This window comes from Protopterus annectens, chromosome 10.part0 (assembly GCF_019279795.1).
Source record: "Protopterus annectens isolate FY-2018-M chromosome 10.part0, PAN1.0, whole genome shotgun sequence".
NCBI classification, from domain to species: domain Eukaryota; kingdom Metazoa; phylum Chordata; order Ceratodontiformes; family Protopteridae; genus Protopterus; species Protopterus annectens.
This window is the reverse complement of record NC_056744.1, coordinates 1,074,695,947-1,074,709,212: the sequence shown is the minus strand read 5'-3', so window position 1 is coordinate 1,074,709,212 and position 13,266 is coordinate 1,074,695,947. Positions and strand designations below refer to the sequence as shown.

Sequence of the window (13,266 nt, the reverse complement as noted above, 5' to 3'; positions counted from 1 at the left end):
ATACATGTTAAATCAGTAAAAAAATGTAAACACAAGAAAATGCATGCCAACACAAATCATGTTGTTCTAGCAACTTTCTAAGTTTATAACAGCAATATTTAATATCTGAAGGAAAGAACAACCATTATCTGACCCTAATTTTAGACCTTCCCCCCATTGTTTTGTAATTTGTCCAGACTTCTTGAGCTTAGAGGTTGAAAGGTATGGGGGGGCAAAGTTTAAAAACTTGAAACAGTTGAATGTTAATATAAAGCCGCTAGAATAAAAGGATTTGTTTTAGCATGCATTTTCTGAAGGAAATAATGTCTGAAACTCAAATGTATGTCATTATCTATTGACTTCAGTCCCCAATGATAGCCAGTAAACCACATATTTGATGAGTAAGGGACCACAAATAAGATAAATACTGGACATTTTTTTGAAAATCTTATATTTTGGATGTAAACTACAGCAAGTTTAAAACATTAAGCAGAGAAACTATTTTACATCAAAAACATTAAAAAAAGAAAAAAATAATAATGTAGGAAAACGGAACAGTTTTACTTACAGCCCATTCTCCAAGCGCAGTAATTTCTTCCTGGGTGTTTTACTGTGTAAATAGTGCAGTTCCAGGGGTGTTAGAGCCCTTCTGGTTGTGGCGTCAGGCCTCACAAAACCCATGGGCAGGTGTTATTTACACAGTAACACATACCCTGTTAGGTGTTATTGCTTGCTTGTATATTATTCTTGTATTTGCCGTCTTAGCCTTCTACTACCTTATTTCACCCTGATAAACACTTTGTCTTATTGAAGCATGTTTGTACTTTGTTTTGAAAACATATCCTTCTTTCAGAGTATAGGAAAAATCTTATTTTTGATTATGACATTAGTGTTAATGTAAGGATGTTTGCTGTACTGACATATTTATAATGACATTCTATTTATTAAAGGCTGTAACTTGTTATATATGTATATGCACGAGTGTTTGTGTGTATATGTGTGTGTGTGTGTGTGTATATATATATATATATATATATATATATATATATGTGTGTGTGTGTGTGTGTGTGTGTGTGTGTGTGTGTGTGTGTGTGTATATATATATATATATATATATATATATATATATATATATATATATATATATATATATATATATATATATATATATATATATATATATATATATATATATATATATATAAAAAAATATATATATATATATATATATATATATATATATATATATGTATATATGCATGTATGTATGTATATCTTATTGTTTTTATAAATACATGGCACAGGCTAACGTCATACTGCCTTACTGTGAAAGGAGTACCTGTCGATGCTTAATGGAAGATTTATAAAACATAACACTGTGATATGAGGTGCATGGCATATTATTCTTTATATTGCTGTGTATGTGCGTTTGTATGTTATTTAGGAGAGCGAGTAGTATTGTTTACTGTGTGTATAGTTGACACCTGCTTTGTTGACAGTTTGACAAAACAGAAGATAGAGAGCAGGGCAAGATTGTTACAGTATTGCAGTTGGTGTTTGGGAATATGCCCTTTCCCAGGTATTGTGCAGTCTTAGACTTGTAATATGTATATATATATATATGTGTGTGTGTGTGTGTGGGGGTTGCCCTATGCAAAAAAACACTGTTTTGAATGTGCATGTTCTAAGGTTATCTGTTGGAGCATGTGTGATGAGGTGTCAATTTATTTTGTTGATATTAACAATGTTGACATTTGGGGGCTTCTATATTTTTGGTGTACCGATATATATTTAATATAACACACACACACACACACACACACACACACACACACACACACACACACACAGATGAAGCTACCATCTTGAAAAAGCTCAGCAAAGGGCTGAGCGAAAGCGCTTGATGGGATTGTTGGTGTGAATATTCTACAATAAAGTGAAGATTTTTTACTCTACTGCTTTTTTTTTTTTTTTGGACTTGTGGAAGAAGGAGTTTGTTTTTTGTTTTTTTTTTTTTTTTGCCTGATTTTCCCACACCTTTGCAGCCTTGGAGCAATTTGTTTTATTACCATATATGGTATATTACACATTTATTTTACATCTGTGAAAGGGCAAATTCTCACTCCCACTGTACTGTGACTTTGCCCACACAGATGCCAGCAAAATCTTGCCAGTAAAACCAACGTTCAATATTCAGCCCAGTTGACCAAGTAATCTGCAGCTGTATATAGGTAGGAGTTCTGTGTGTTTAATCAACATTTGTTTAGTCACATGCTTTTGGCTGAATAGTCAAATGAGTTGTACTGGATAGATTGCGCAATTCTCAGGGGTGATAATAATCTCTTTCCACAATTCTGTGCAATTTTGGAGTTATAGCAGTGGTGTGGGAGGCACAGGGGTACTTGCCCCACTGCAAAAATTATTTTTTTCTTGTTAGTTTTTTTTTTCCCCATGCACCAAGGTTGTTTCTTGGTGCATAGATAGTAACAGTCAACATTTGCATTGTCAGTGTACTGTAGTCTGTATTTTGCATGTCAACATTTGTTTTCATCAGTTTGTTTGTTTGCATCTTTCGGCTTTAACCGGTTAGGGGTCGCCACAGCGGAACTCCGGTCCGCTAATGATTGGCAGTTGATTTTTACGTACCGGCTTGCCAGGCCTGACGCACAACCTTCAACGAAGGTACGCCCATTCACGCATGTCTCCACGCAGAAGACGCTCTAGCTGAGAATCGAACCGGACAGCTTCTTACTGTGAGGCGACAACACTACCACAGCACCACCACCGCGGTATTTATTTTCATCAGTGAAACAACCATATTTATTTGTGTGTGTGTGTATGTATAGATTTTTCACAAACACACACACTTTACTGTGTACAAATTCATAGATGCAAAATGGCATCTAATAATCCTTTCTCTGGGTGGCTTTTGCCCCCATGCCTCCTTCCAATAATCACTTTTTCTCCCCCAGTCAGACTTTAACCCATTCATTCCTCTAAAGTCAGGGGTCCTGCATAGACAGGGGCGGGATCATTCAGTCAGCCATGACAGTTGCTTATGGCAGCACTCTGTGATTTGATTGATGTGGTAAGCAGCACTCTGTGATTGCAAGTAAGTAGGAGGCCGATTGAGATAGATGAATGTTTCAAGAAGCTTTTCAAAAGGAGACTCATGAGTTTGACCAAAGTAATAGTGAAACTATACCTTTCCTAATGTAAATATAAAGGGCTAGCTTTCTCTAAACATTACATTTTTGATAAAACTGTATAGAAGGTTTCAGCCACCTTTTCATTTTCATTGCATATGGATTTTAAGCTAGTAACACTTGTGCACTTCTCCCGCAGTACAAGGGTCTTAATACTTGTCTGTATACTAATCTTTTCATTGGAAACATAATTGCTGGACTGCAAGCTCTACATTGATTCACCTCATTTATTATGCAAAATAAAAGATGTTGTACTGCACGAAGTAAACCTTAATTCTATGCAGAGTTATTTTATCCTTTTGCATCCTCCCACCTCCTCGTTTTTGTTTGTTGCTGCAACTTTGGTTTCGGTCAGATGTATTATTGATTGGATAGTTTTCTCTTCTATCTCTGAATGAAAAAATGTTTTCTTATGTTTCCTTTCAACTTTTTATACTTACCCAAACTTTTGTATAGTTTTTGCATTATACAGTAATATATTTTGATATATTGAGTAGCCCTGGAAATCAGATTTAGTTGTGCATCTGTATATGTTTTAAATCCCTATTAGGTTGTCTTGTCTTTATGTGCAGTCGATTTCTGTCTGTCTTTCTAGCAGCTTCTAGAAAGGAACCTTCTGTTTGTAGGAGCTGAATAAATCGCAGTTATACTATGAGATTTTAAAGTGTGTAGCAATTTATCCTAAAGCTAATTGCTTAGAGAAAGCATTGTAAGTTCACCCCTGGGATTTGTTTTGATGTTGGGTAGCAAGTTTTTTTTTACTATATGGGATAGACTACAGATGTTTATTTTTTTATTTGTTTATTTTACATTTGTTTACGAGGAAACTCCAACTGGGCAAAAATTTCCCGTTTTCAGCCGAGGCCCGGGGAGAAAAGCTCCACATAGTACATCACGATACAAAAAGTATTCAAACAGTCCATACAAAAGTATTCAACATAGTGATTACAAAATACATATACATAATGCACTGAGAGTAAGATACAGGCAGTTAACGTGAGATAGTAATATACATTGAAGTGTCATGCATTATACAATTGTAGACCTTTATCATACAATAGGGTCTGTATTATATCAGAGAACGCTTAACATAGCAAACACTGTATAATCGACCCTGATATGTTGAAACACCAAAATGCTGAAGACATGGAACAGTGATTTTTTTCCCCAGGGGAAAAAATCGCTGCTTCGTACAAAAAAAAAAAAACCCAAATACAAACTAAAGTGCCCCCCCCACACACACACTTAAGTATACCAACTCTGGGATCGCACCGCAGTGGTGGAAATAGCAAAGCCCCGAAAATGGCCCAGTGATTTTTTTTCCCCTGTGAAAAAAAATTGCTATTCCATGCTTTCGGGATGTCACCATTTCGAGTAAAGAGGGTTGATTAAACAGCATTCACTATTTTAAGCATTCACTGATTTAATAGGAACCCATGGAATATACCATTTACAGCTAGTTATGAGAAAGGACTAGGTATTTATTAAGTTAATTAGTCTGGGTCTTGACAGTTGCATATCCAGGAATTGGTTAGGTAGGACTTTAGTTGATTTTTGAAGTTAGATTTGCTGTTTTGCATTCTGATTTCAGGGGGAAGGGAGTTCCAGATTTTGGTAACTGCACTTGAGTAAAGTAAGAAAAAGACATATTTGCTTTTAGATATTTCTCCCAAGTGCTTTGTGTGTGGATCTTAGTTGGCGGTTGTTGTTGTAGAGGTTGAATAGGCCTGTCAGAGCTGATGTTTTATTGGGGTGGTAAACTGTTTGATGTGCCAGAGTAAGTTGGTTAAAGTTTAACAAGTTGGATAATTCTAGCCAGCCTAATTGTTTAAGGGCTTGACAGTAATGGGATCGGTAGGAGGAGTTGGTAATGAATTTTGCTATTTTGTTATAGCAAGTGGTTAATTTAAGTCACCTTTGTTTAGGTTGGTTAGAACAGGGGATGAATATAGCAATTTGGAGAGTAGCTGAGTTCTAGCTATGATGGCTTTACTGTCAGTGGTCAGGTAGTTTTTGCATCAGTAAAGGGTGCCTAGTTTTTTTGTGAACTTTAGCTATAGTGTGGGCGATATGTTTATCGACTTTCAGATTTTGGTCAGTGATTCTCCCTAGTAGTTTAGTTTGTGACACTGGGCTGATGAGGGTGTTGTCCATTGAGAATATTTTAAAAGGGGAATGAGGTCAGTAGCTTTGGAGGGATAGAAAAGCATGAGTTGGGGGTTTTTTTGGATTTAGAATAAGTTGAGAGTTTGACGGCCAGGTTTGTAGGGCGGTGAAGGATTCCTGTGTTCCTGTTTTTTTTTTCCTTGAAGAATTTGGAGAGGGGGAGCCGAGCATATTAGCGTGGCATCGTTGACATATTGGACCAAATTTGCTTGAGGGGTGGCTGCTTGTAGATTGTTTGTGAAAGTGGTGAAAAGCAGGGGTCCAAATATAGATCCCTATTGTATGCCTAGGGTAACTGGAAGGAGGGGAGTTACGGAGTCCATCCATTTAACAGACTGCTGGCATTTGGAGATAGAGTCTTTAAACCAGAGCAAGGTGGAATTATCTAGGATGAGTTCATAGAGGACAGTTAGGAGTTTGTTGTGAGAGACCATATCAAATGCTTTAGACAGGTCTAGAAAGACAGTGGAGACGAGACTACCTAGGTTCCGTTGTTGATTGGCAATGTTGGTAAAACTAATGAGGGTGGTGGTAGTGCTATAGCATGGGTGAACCTGTGTTGTGTTTTGGCAAGAAGGTTGTTGGATGAGAAATAGTTTAGTGTCTGAGAGTGAATACATTTTTGCAATATTTTTGACAGTGTGGATAGTATGGCTGTTAGTTGGTAGTTGGAAATTCAGTTGAGGTGCTACCTTTATGTAAAGGAATTGGTGAGAGATCTTCCAGAGGAAAGGTACCGATTGCTCAGCTATGGATCTGTTAATTAATATGGAAATAGGGTTTGCGATGGCTTTGGCTTCAATCTGGATGTATTCTGCTGGAATTTTGTCTGCTGTGAAGGTAGTAGGTTTTAGTCTGGACAGGTGTTTCTAGATGAGACTGGTTGGGACTGGTTTGACTGAAAAGAGATTTTGGTTGTTGGAGATTATGTAGGTTTGGGAGAGAGGGTAATCAATTTAAGAATCAAATTGGTGAAGTAGTCATTGAATTGGGTAGCTATGTTGTTAGTGGTACCATTTATGTTTGGGAGTGGGGTACTAGTTTTAAGTGTTTGTAGAATTTTGTTAATAGCTGCCCAGAATTTCTATGGATTTGAGTTGTATTTAGTTTGGATGTCAGAGTAGTGGCTTTTTTTATCATTCCTTATTTGCTCTTTAGCTTTATTTATTAGTTCAAGAAATACTTGTCTCTTTGAGTTAGTTTTATTGTTACACCTGATGTCTCAGGGCTTATCTCTTTCTTTTAGAAGTAGACTAGTGGTTTTGGAGAGTCAGAGGGTATAGTTGGATTTTATTTTATGATTAAGTATATCTAGAAATGTGATAGATAAGTGCCCTGTGCTGTTATATTTGGCTCTGTGGTGATGCAGTACATCTTAACAAGTGCTCTACTTATACTTAAAAAGTGTTACATTCCTTATCCTAATGAGATGAGTTGAATGTAGCCATTTTAATTATTCCTAAGGAATGGAACTGTTGAGCTGGCTTGAAACCTTCTGCTGCATCTCTCGCTTAAACTTGACAACTTTGTGTGATGTTTATTTTGGGTGATGAGTAACATTTTTCAGTGTTGTGTGAATGAGTTGCCTTTTGGCAAGTATGTTTCCTAACCTTTAAGTATTGTGTTTATATGTCACTGTAGATGTTCAGGTAATGAGTCTATGTTCCCAACCAGGTAACTGTGCATACACATTCAGTAAAATGCAGAGTAAATGTGTTACTTATGTTGAATTATCATTTCCCTCTTGTGTTTCAGATTTGGACGCAGTATTTTGCAACTAAAGACACTATTTCTGCAGTTATTCCTGTAAGTACTATTGGTTAAACGAGTTTGTATAAAATATGCATTCTTGGCATCTTCCAAGAATGAACATGTTAAATGTTGTACTGAAGTATTACAGTAATTTCTTAATTCCTTTTACTGATGATCAGTCATTATTTCCTCATAAAATGCCTAATCACATTTACATTTTATGCTGTTGTGAAATTTGTGTTAGTTACCATGGGCTTTGATAACTTGGTAATTTGTCTTGATCCTTTTTTTCTTATTCTGTACTTTCCTTATTCCTTAACCCTGGTAGGAGCACTGGCTACGGTTTTTCAGTAGCAAACTCCAGTGTGTTACTGGGAAGACCTGGGGTACAAAAGTCAGCAATGTTAGTATGACCTAACCCTTAGCAACCACCTTTTCTTAAAATTATTTAGCTAGTGGTGGCAGCATTGTAAATATTGTAATGTTCACTCGAGTATTGTAAAAAGCTTTAAACAGTTTAAAATGTTTTATTTAGCTAATATTTCAGAATTTTTAATACACTAGGTTGAACATCTATATCATAGAACTTGACACTAAAGTTGTTTGCATTTATTGTGATATCTTGCAAGGTTATAGTCAAAATGGTGAGAAAATAAAATATATTCCCAGTGTGGTTAATGTGACAGTGTAAAACTTATGTAACATATAAGAATCAGCCAAAATTGTGTGTGTGTGTGTATAGACAGTGAACATCTGATGCATATTTTTGACAAAAGCGTAATGAGGTGAACTAGGGCTTCCCTATTAAATAAGAGAACGTTCAATGTTTCGAATGTCGCTTTGACAACTGAATGTCAAATAGTCTAAATCCAGAACAAACGGAACAGCAATTTTGTTGTTTCCACCACAGTGGAGGAAGTGGCAAAGTCCCGAAAATGGCCCAGTGATTCTTTTTCCTAGGCAAAAAATTGCTGTTCCATTTGTTCGGGATTTGGCCTTTTCGACATTTAGCTGTCAACAAAGTGACGTTCGAAACATTGAATGTTCGTTTAAATAATAGGGACCCGAACTAATCTATGTAAATTTAATTGTGAAAGACTTTGTAGAAGTGTAGAAGCACTGATCATTTCTGGTTTGATTGTCTGATAATAAAAAATATAGAAGACAGTGAATTAAGACCTGTTAACAAGTAAAGCAGTAGAAATTGCTGATTCTGTTTCAGTTTCTCATCCTGAGCCATATCATGTTTGTATGACAGAGAGAGTGATGAATGAGATGATGTTGAATTAGATAATATGTTCTGTGGATGACGATTGTAACATGAAAGAGGAAAGAAATTAATATTAGAAGTAGAAATAATGATGGTACTGAAGCAAAAAAAAAAAACTACAAATGGAAAAAATTACAAAAAAGAAAAGAAAGGTCAAAAACAGACTGCAAAAAGGGAAGTAGTTGTCTTTCATTACTTTGAATGGCAACACTGTTATTAAATTAATGAGTATTGGAGGGTTACAGTTCTGTATGTCTGTAATAAAAGTAAAGCATATGTTGCAAGTGTACTTGACATTCATCATTTTAACAGATATCCAGAAAATCATGTTGAAGCTTTATGGGAAGCAAATGTTTTTATGGGACTTTGGAAAGGTTTTATGTTCAAGGTTGGTGGTATTAGTGACATTATAGTATTAGATTTGTGGCTTGGGATTTTGGGCAGATTATTTGTGACATCTGCACCACATTAGCCGTGATATGCTTTACAACAGTTTATGCACCAACAAATTTAAAAGATAGAGAATTGTTTGAACTGTTAGTTATTTGCATTAGTCACTATGTCAGTTATTATGGTAGGTGATTTGAAATTATATCAGGAAAAGCAAAAAAAAAAAAAAAAAAAAAAAAATGTTTTTCAGGTATGGTCTTGTTTTAGGCTATTATGTGGGTAGACATATTAAAGGGGATGCCTGCGGATGGAAATTGATTATTTTGCTTGTTATGATACAATAAAGTAAGATTTTCAAAACTTGTTAATGTTCAAATAATCGATCGTATGGTTTGTTATATGTTAACATGATTTAAATATTAAAGAAGGCAAATCTATTTAATTTTTTTTTTTAATTAATTTGTCATGGATATAGGTTCATAGGTTCATACTAGGCTATCTGCCCAAGGGCATTTATAAGCCTAGCCCATAGTTAATTGGCTTTTATTTTCGCTTTGTTTTAAAAAACTATGCCTATATTTTGCTGTTTTCTGTGTGTCAGTGACACTGAAGTAATCCCTGGGGTATGAATTAATGAACAGATATTTCCACCCATTTTGGACCCTGCATGTGTTCTTAATAGCCTTTTCTGATTCATGGACCTATGGATGGTATATTTATAAAATGGAATGTAAAATATTGTATTGTCAAGTAGAGAAAAAATTTTGGTAATGCAGCTTGAGAGAAGTTTAAGAAAATATTACTAAAATAAATTCTGAAAAATTAAAATTGGAAAGACATTGAGCAGTACTAACAAAAGAAAGAGTGCATGCCTTATTGACTGCTCAAAAGTATGTAGTACAAAGGACTAGAAAGGAAGTATTTTCATTATTTTGTAAACAGGTAAAACAGGAAAATTGTTTGACAGGTAGATAATATAAATGCTGTGGATAGGAATGTTATGACTTCCCAAAAATACATAATGACTGATTTGGAAAATTGTTGAGTGCATGTCAAAAAATAATGACAATACTACTATAGTAGAGGCTGTTGTCAGTCCTAAAAATACAGCTGAGCACTACAAGAGGGCTTTCATCACTGATTTTAGTGGGGATGCTGTTATTATTCAAAAAGTTGTTGAAAAAGAATGGGATAAATTTGTTAGAATAAGTGATCTTGTTTTAAAAGAAAACATTCCCCTCAAGAGTGTTTTCAGAAGGGGACGTAATACTAAAAATTGGCTTTTGCCATATCAAAATGAGAAAAAGAAAACAATGAAGCATAATGGCACTTTTCCATGTAAAATGTGTACCCAATGTCCCTTGATGGCTGATTCTCGAAGTGTGTTTATTGAAGCTAGGGGAAAAGAAATAATAAGCAAGACCCACAGTATCTGTGAGTCTGCAGGAGTGGTATATATTGCTATATGTAATGTGTGTTCCAGTTTTTACATTGGTAAATCTGAGAGGAAGATTAGAAGAAGAATATACGAACACATTAATGATATAAAAAATAAGAAAACTACCAATGCACTGTATAAACACACCATTACCTGCCCCCTAGCAAAATACACTTTTTTTATTATAAAAGAAATTCAGAAAGATGAGAGAGGGGGCTTATGGGAGACCAAGATAGAATATCGGGAACTTTATTGGCAGATTATTCTTGAAGCCAATAAGTCCCCAGGTCTAAATGACAATTTTTCTCTTGCACCTGTTTTAAAGATGAGAGCAGCTAGACTTTAACTGGAGAGCAACATTATTATAGATTATTGCATATTATTATAGGTTGCTTATCGATTTTATATTATAATTTTATATATTTAATTAATACATATAATTTATCCTTGCACAGGTACACATACACACATTTTAGGGAGTTTTTTACTAGAGTATTTTTTTACTAGAATATTTATTATATAATACATGTTGTTTGTGATGATATTTATCTATTTATGACAATTTTAAAGTATTATTTAATAATTTACGATTTTATTTTATTTATATATGCTCTATTTGTCTCCTTTCAGTTTTACATCTTGTTTATGAAATTTATGTATCAACATAGATTTACTAGTATGTATATTTAAGTTGTTTTATTATAGTTAGATTTAGTGTCAATTTATGTCATTTTCACATTTGGCCACTTGATGAGAGTGTTGCATTGGTTTTTAATTATTGTAGTGTTGAATAATCAATTCCTTGCAAGTTTGATTACATCTATTCAACATTTTACACATGATATTTTATACATGGCAATTTATGTGAAATATAATACAATATATTTGATTTTATTCATCAACTACTTGTGCAGATATTTTAGTATATCATATTTGTATCCAGTGTTTGAAACAGTTATTCAAGGATATAAGCATTGTAGACCATTACATTTCTTGGATTAAATATTCATGAGATTTATTCTCATTGGGTTGTTCAAATATTCTTGGCATTATATATACATGTGGTTTTAATTTGTCCTTTGTCTGATGAAGTCTGATTTAATAGACGAAAAACGCGTGGTGTTGTGTAGCGTTTTACGTTTTGTGTGTGGCTTTTCAATAAATTACTTGGATTTGTACCTACAGCTGTCCAGTGCTTAGCTTCTCCTCAAAACAGTGCTTTTGTTTTGTTTATTTGTTGGTTGGTTTGCACTCTTCTTCTGGACTTTGTTTACCTGTTTTCTATATTTATGTCAGACTGCCCTACAATGTTATTGTAAAGTATTTCCTGTGATTTCCGAACTCTCCAATGCCATTGTGTTGAGTTAATAAGTATTGTCTTTTGTTTTTATTATTTTTTATTAAATAGATTTAAACCTTTTAACTTTAGCTGTTTTGTGTAGAGATAATTTAAGCTCTCAGAGTACTTGCATGTATTTGGTGATACTCAATAGGCCACTCCTAAATAGTCTTCAAGTCTCAGTCACCCTTGCCAATTGGATAATAGTAACATTGCACAGTAGAATTGGACACCCTTTGGTAAGGGCCTTTAGAGTAGCTAAGAGTAGTTGGTGGCAGGTGGTACTATCCTATAGTCTGGGCAGAAGAGGGCATAGCTGGGGAACCTATGCCAGCCTTCCCCAGAAGTGTCTGTGTGTTTGTATATAAACCAAATCTCAAAGTTTGTGTGTGTGTGTGTGTGTGTGTGTGTGTCAGCTGCTTGGGCAGGGACATGAAGCACTGGTTGGACAGAAAAGGTGCTGGAGGTTTTGGCTTGACTACTCGGCTGAGATCTGAACCTTATAGCTGTGCCAGTGAGGAGTCTTATTAGAGATCTGGAGAGAAAGGGAGAAACCAGCCCCAGACTGACTGTGATCTCTGTGTGTTGTTAAGAGAAATTGTACTTTACTGTGTGTGTACTTTTTATCCTCCCAATGTGGACGCCCCTCACTGGTGCTAGTGGTGAAGATTGAGGCTCCTTGATTACTGGGCCAGTGCACGGGTGTCACATATTAATTGTTTGGCAATGGTGGGATATCCACATCAAATATTAATTGTTTGCTAGTGGTGAGTTAGCCACATCACATATTAATTGGCTTGTAGTGGTGTGGATAGTGAATTCCTGTAGCTTGTGTACAGTGATCACTGAAGGTGTTTTTGTACTGTAAATCAGCCTGTCAGTCAACATTCAGAGTTCAGATCGCAATTTTTTTATTTCTTTTGTTAGCTTAGTTAGTCAGCGTGAGCAGGCAAGCATGTCAGCAGAGGAGTATGGCAAGCTGACAAGGAGCCAGTTGGCTGAGATGTGCCAGGGTAAAGGACTGGTGCATGGAAACCTGACTAAAGCAGACATGATTGCAGCTTTGGTAACAGCTGCATCAGAAAATAACAACCAGGAGGAAGATCAGACTGGCCATGGATATGTACAACACTCAGAGAATGGTCAGGTCAACCTTTCTACAGAGGATTTAAAAATCCGTCTGGAGCTTGAGAGACTTGAGTTGGAAGCCAAGCATTTGAAAATCTAAGTAGCAGAGAGAGTGAGGTCTCTAGAGAGTGAGGAAAATGAGAAACTGCTAAGCCTGGAAGCTGAGGAGAAGGAGAGACAGAGGCAACATGAAAAGGAGATGCTGACTCTTCAGCAGAGTCATGGAGGTAATGGGGAAGGGAGTAACCGGACCCCAGAAGCACAAAAGGTCAGTAAATTTCTTCCACAGTTTACAGAGGGGGACAATTTTGATAGTTTCATTCATATGTTTTAGAGGGTATGTAAATAGTATGATACCATGGTCTCTGGGTATGGTTCCTGACCCCCTTAGTCCATGGTAAAGTTGTAAATGTACTTTCCAAACTGTCTGATGTTGACATTTTAAATTATAATGTCGTAAATAATTGTTTGCTAGAATTTTTTAAGCTAACACCTGAAGCTTATAGGAAAAGGTTTCATGAGCATAGACACAAAGCAGATGAAATTGTGTGTGAATATGTTGCTGAACTAAGCACTTATTTCATAGGTGGGTGAGTGG

General features: G+C 35.5%; 1 protein-coding gene across 3 annotated transcripts in view; it reads left to right on the top strand.

Annotated features, from left to right (window-relative positions):
- ATPAF1 (ATP synthase mitochondrial F1 complex assembly factor 1) overlaps positions 1 to 13,266 on the top strand; it is a 683,947-nt gene that overhangs the window by 241,345 nt on the left and 429,336 nt on the right. For all 3 annotated transcript variants that reach the window (XM_044085819.1, XM_044085820.1, XM_044085818.1), the window contains one exon: positions 7,107 to 7,157. In XM_044085819.1, coding sequence (XP_043941754.1) covers positions 7,107 to 7,157 — 51 coding nt within the window. The remainder of the gene's footprint in view (positions 1 to 7,106; positions 7,158 to 13,266) is intronic.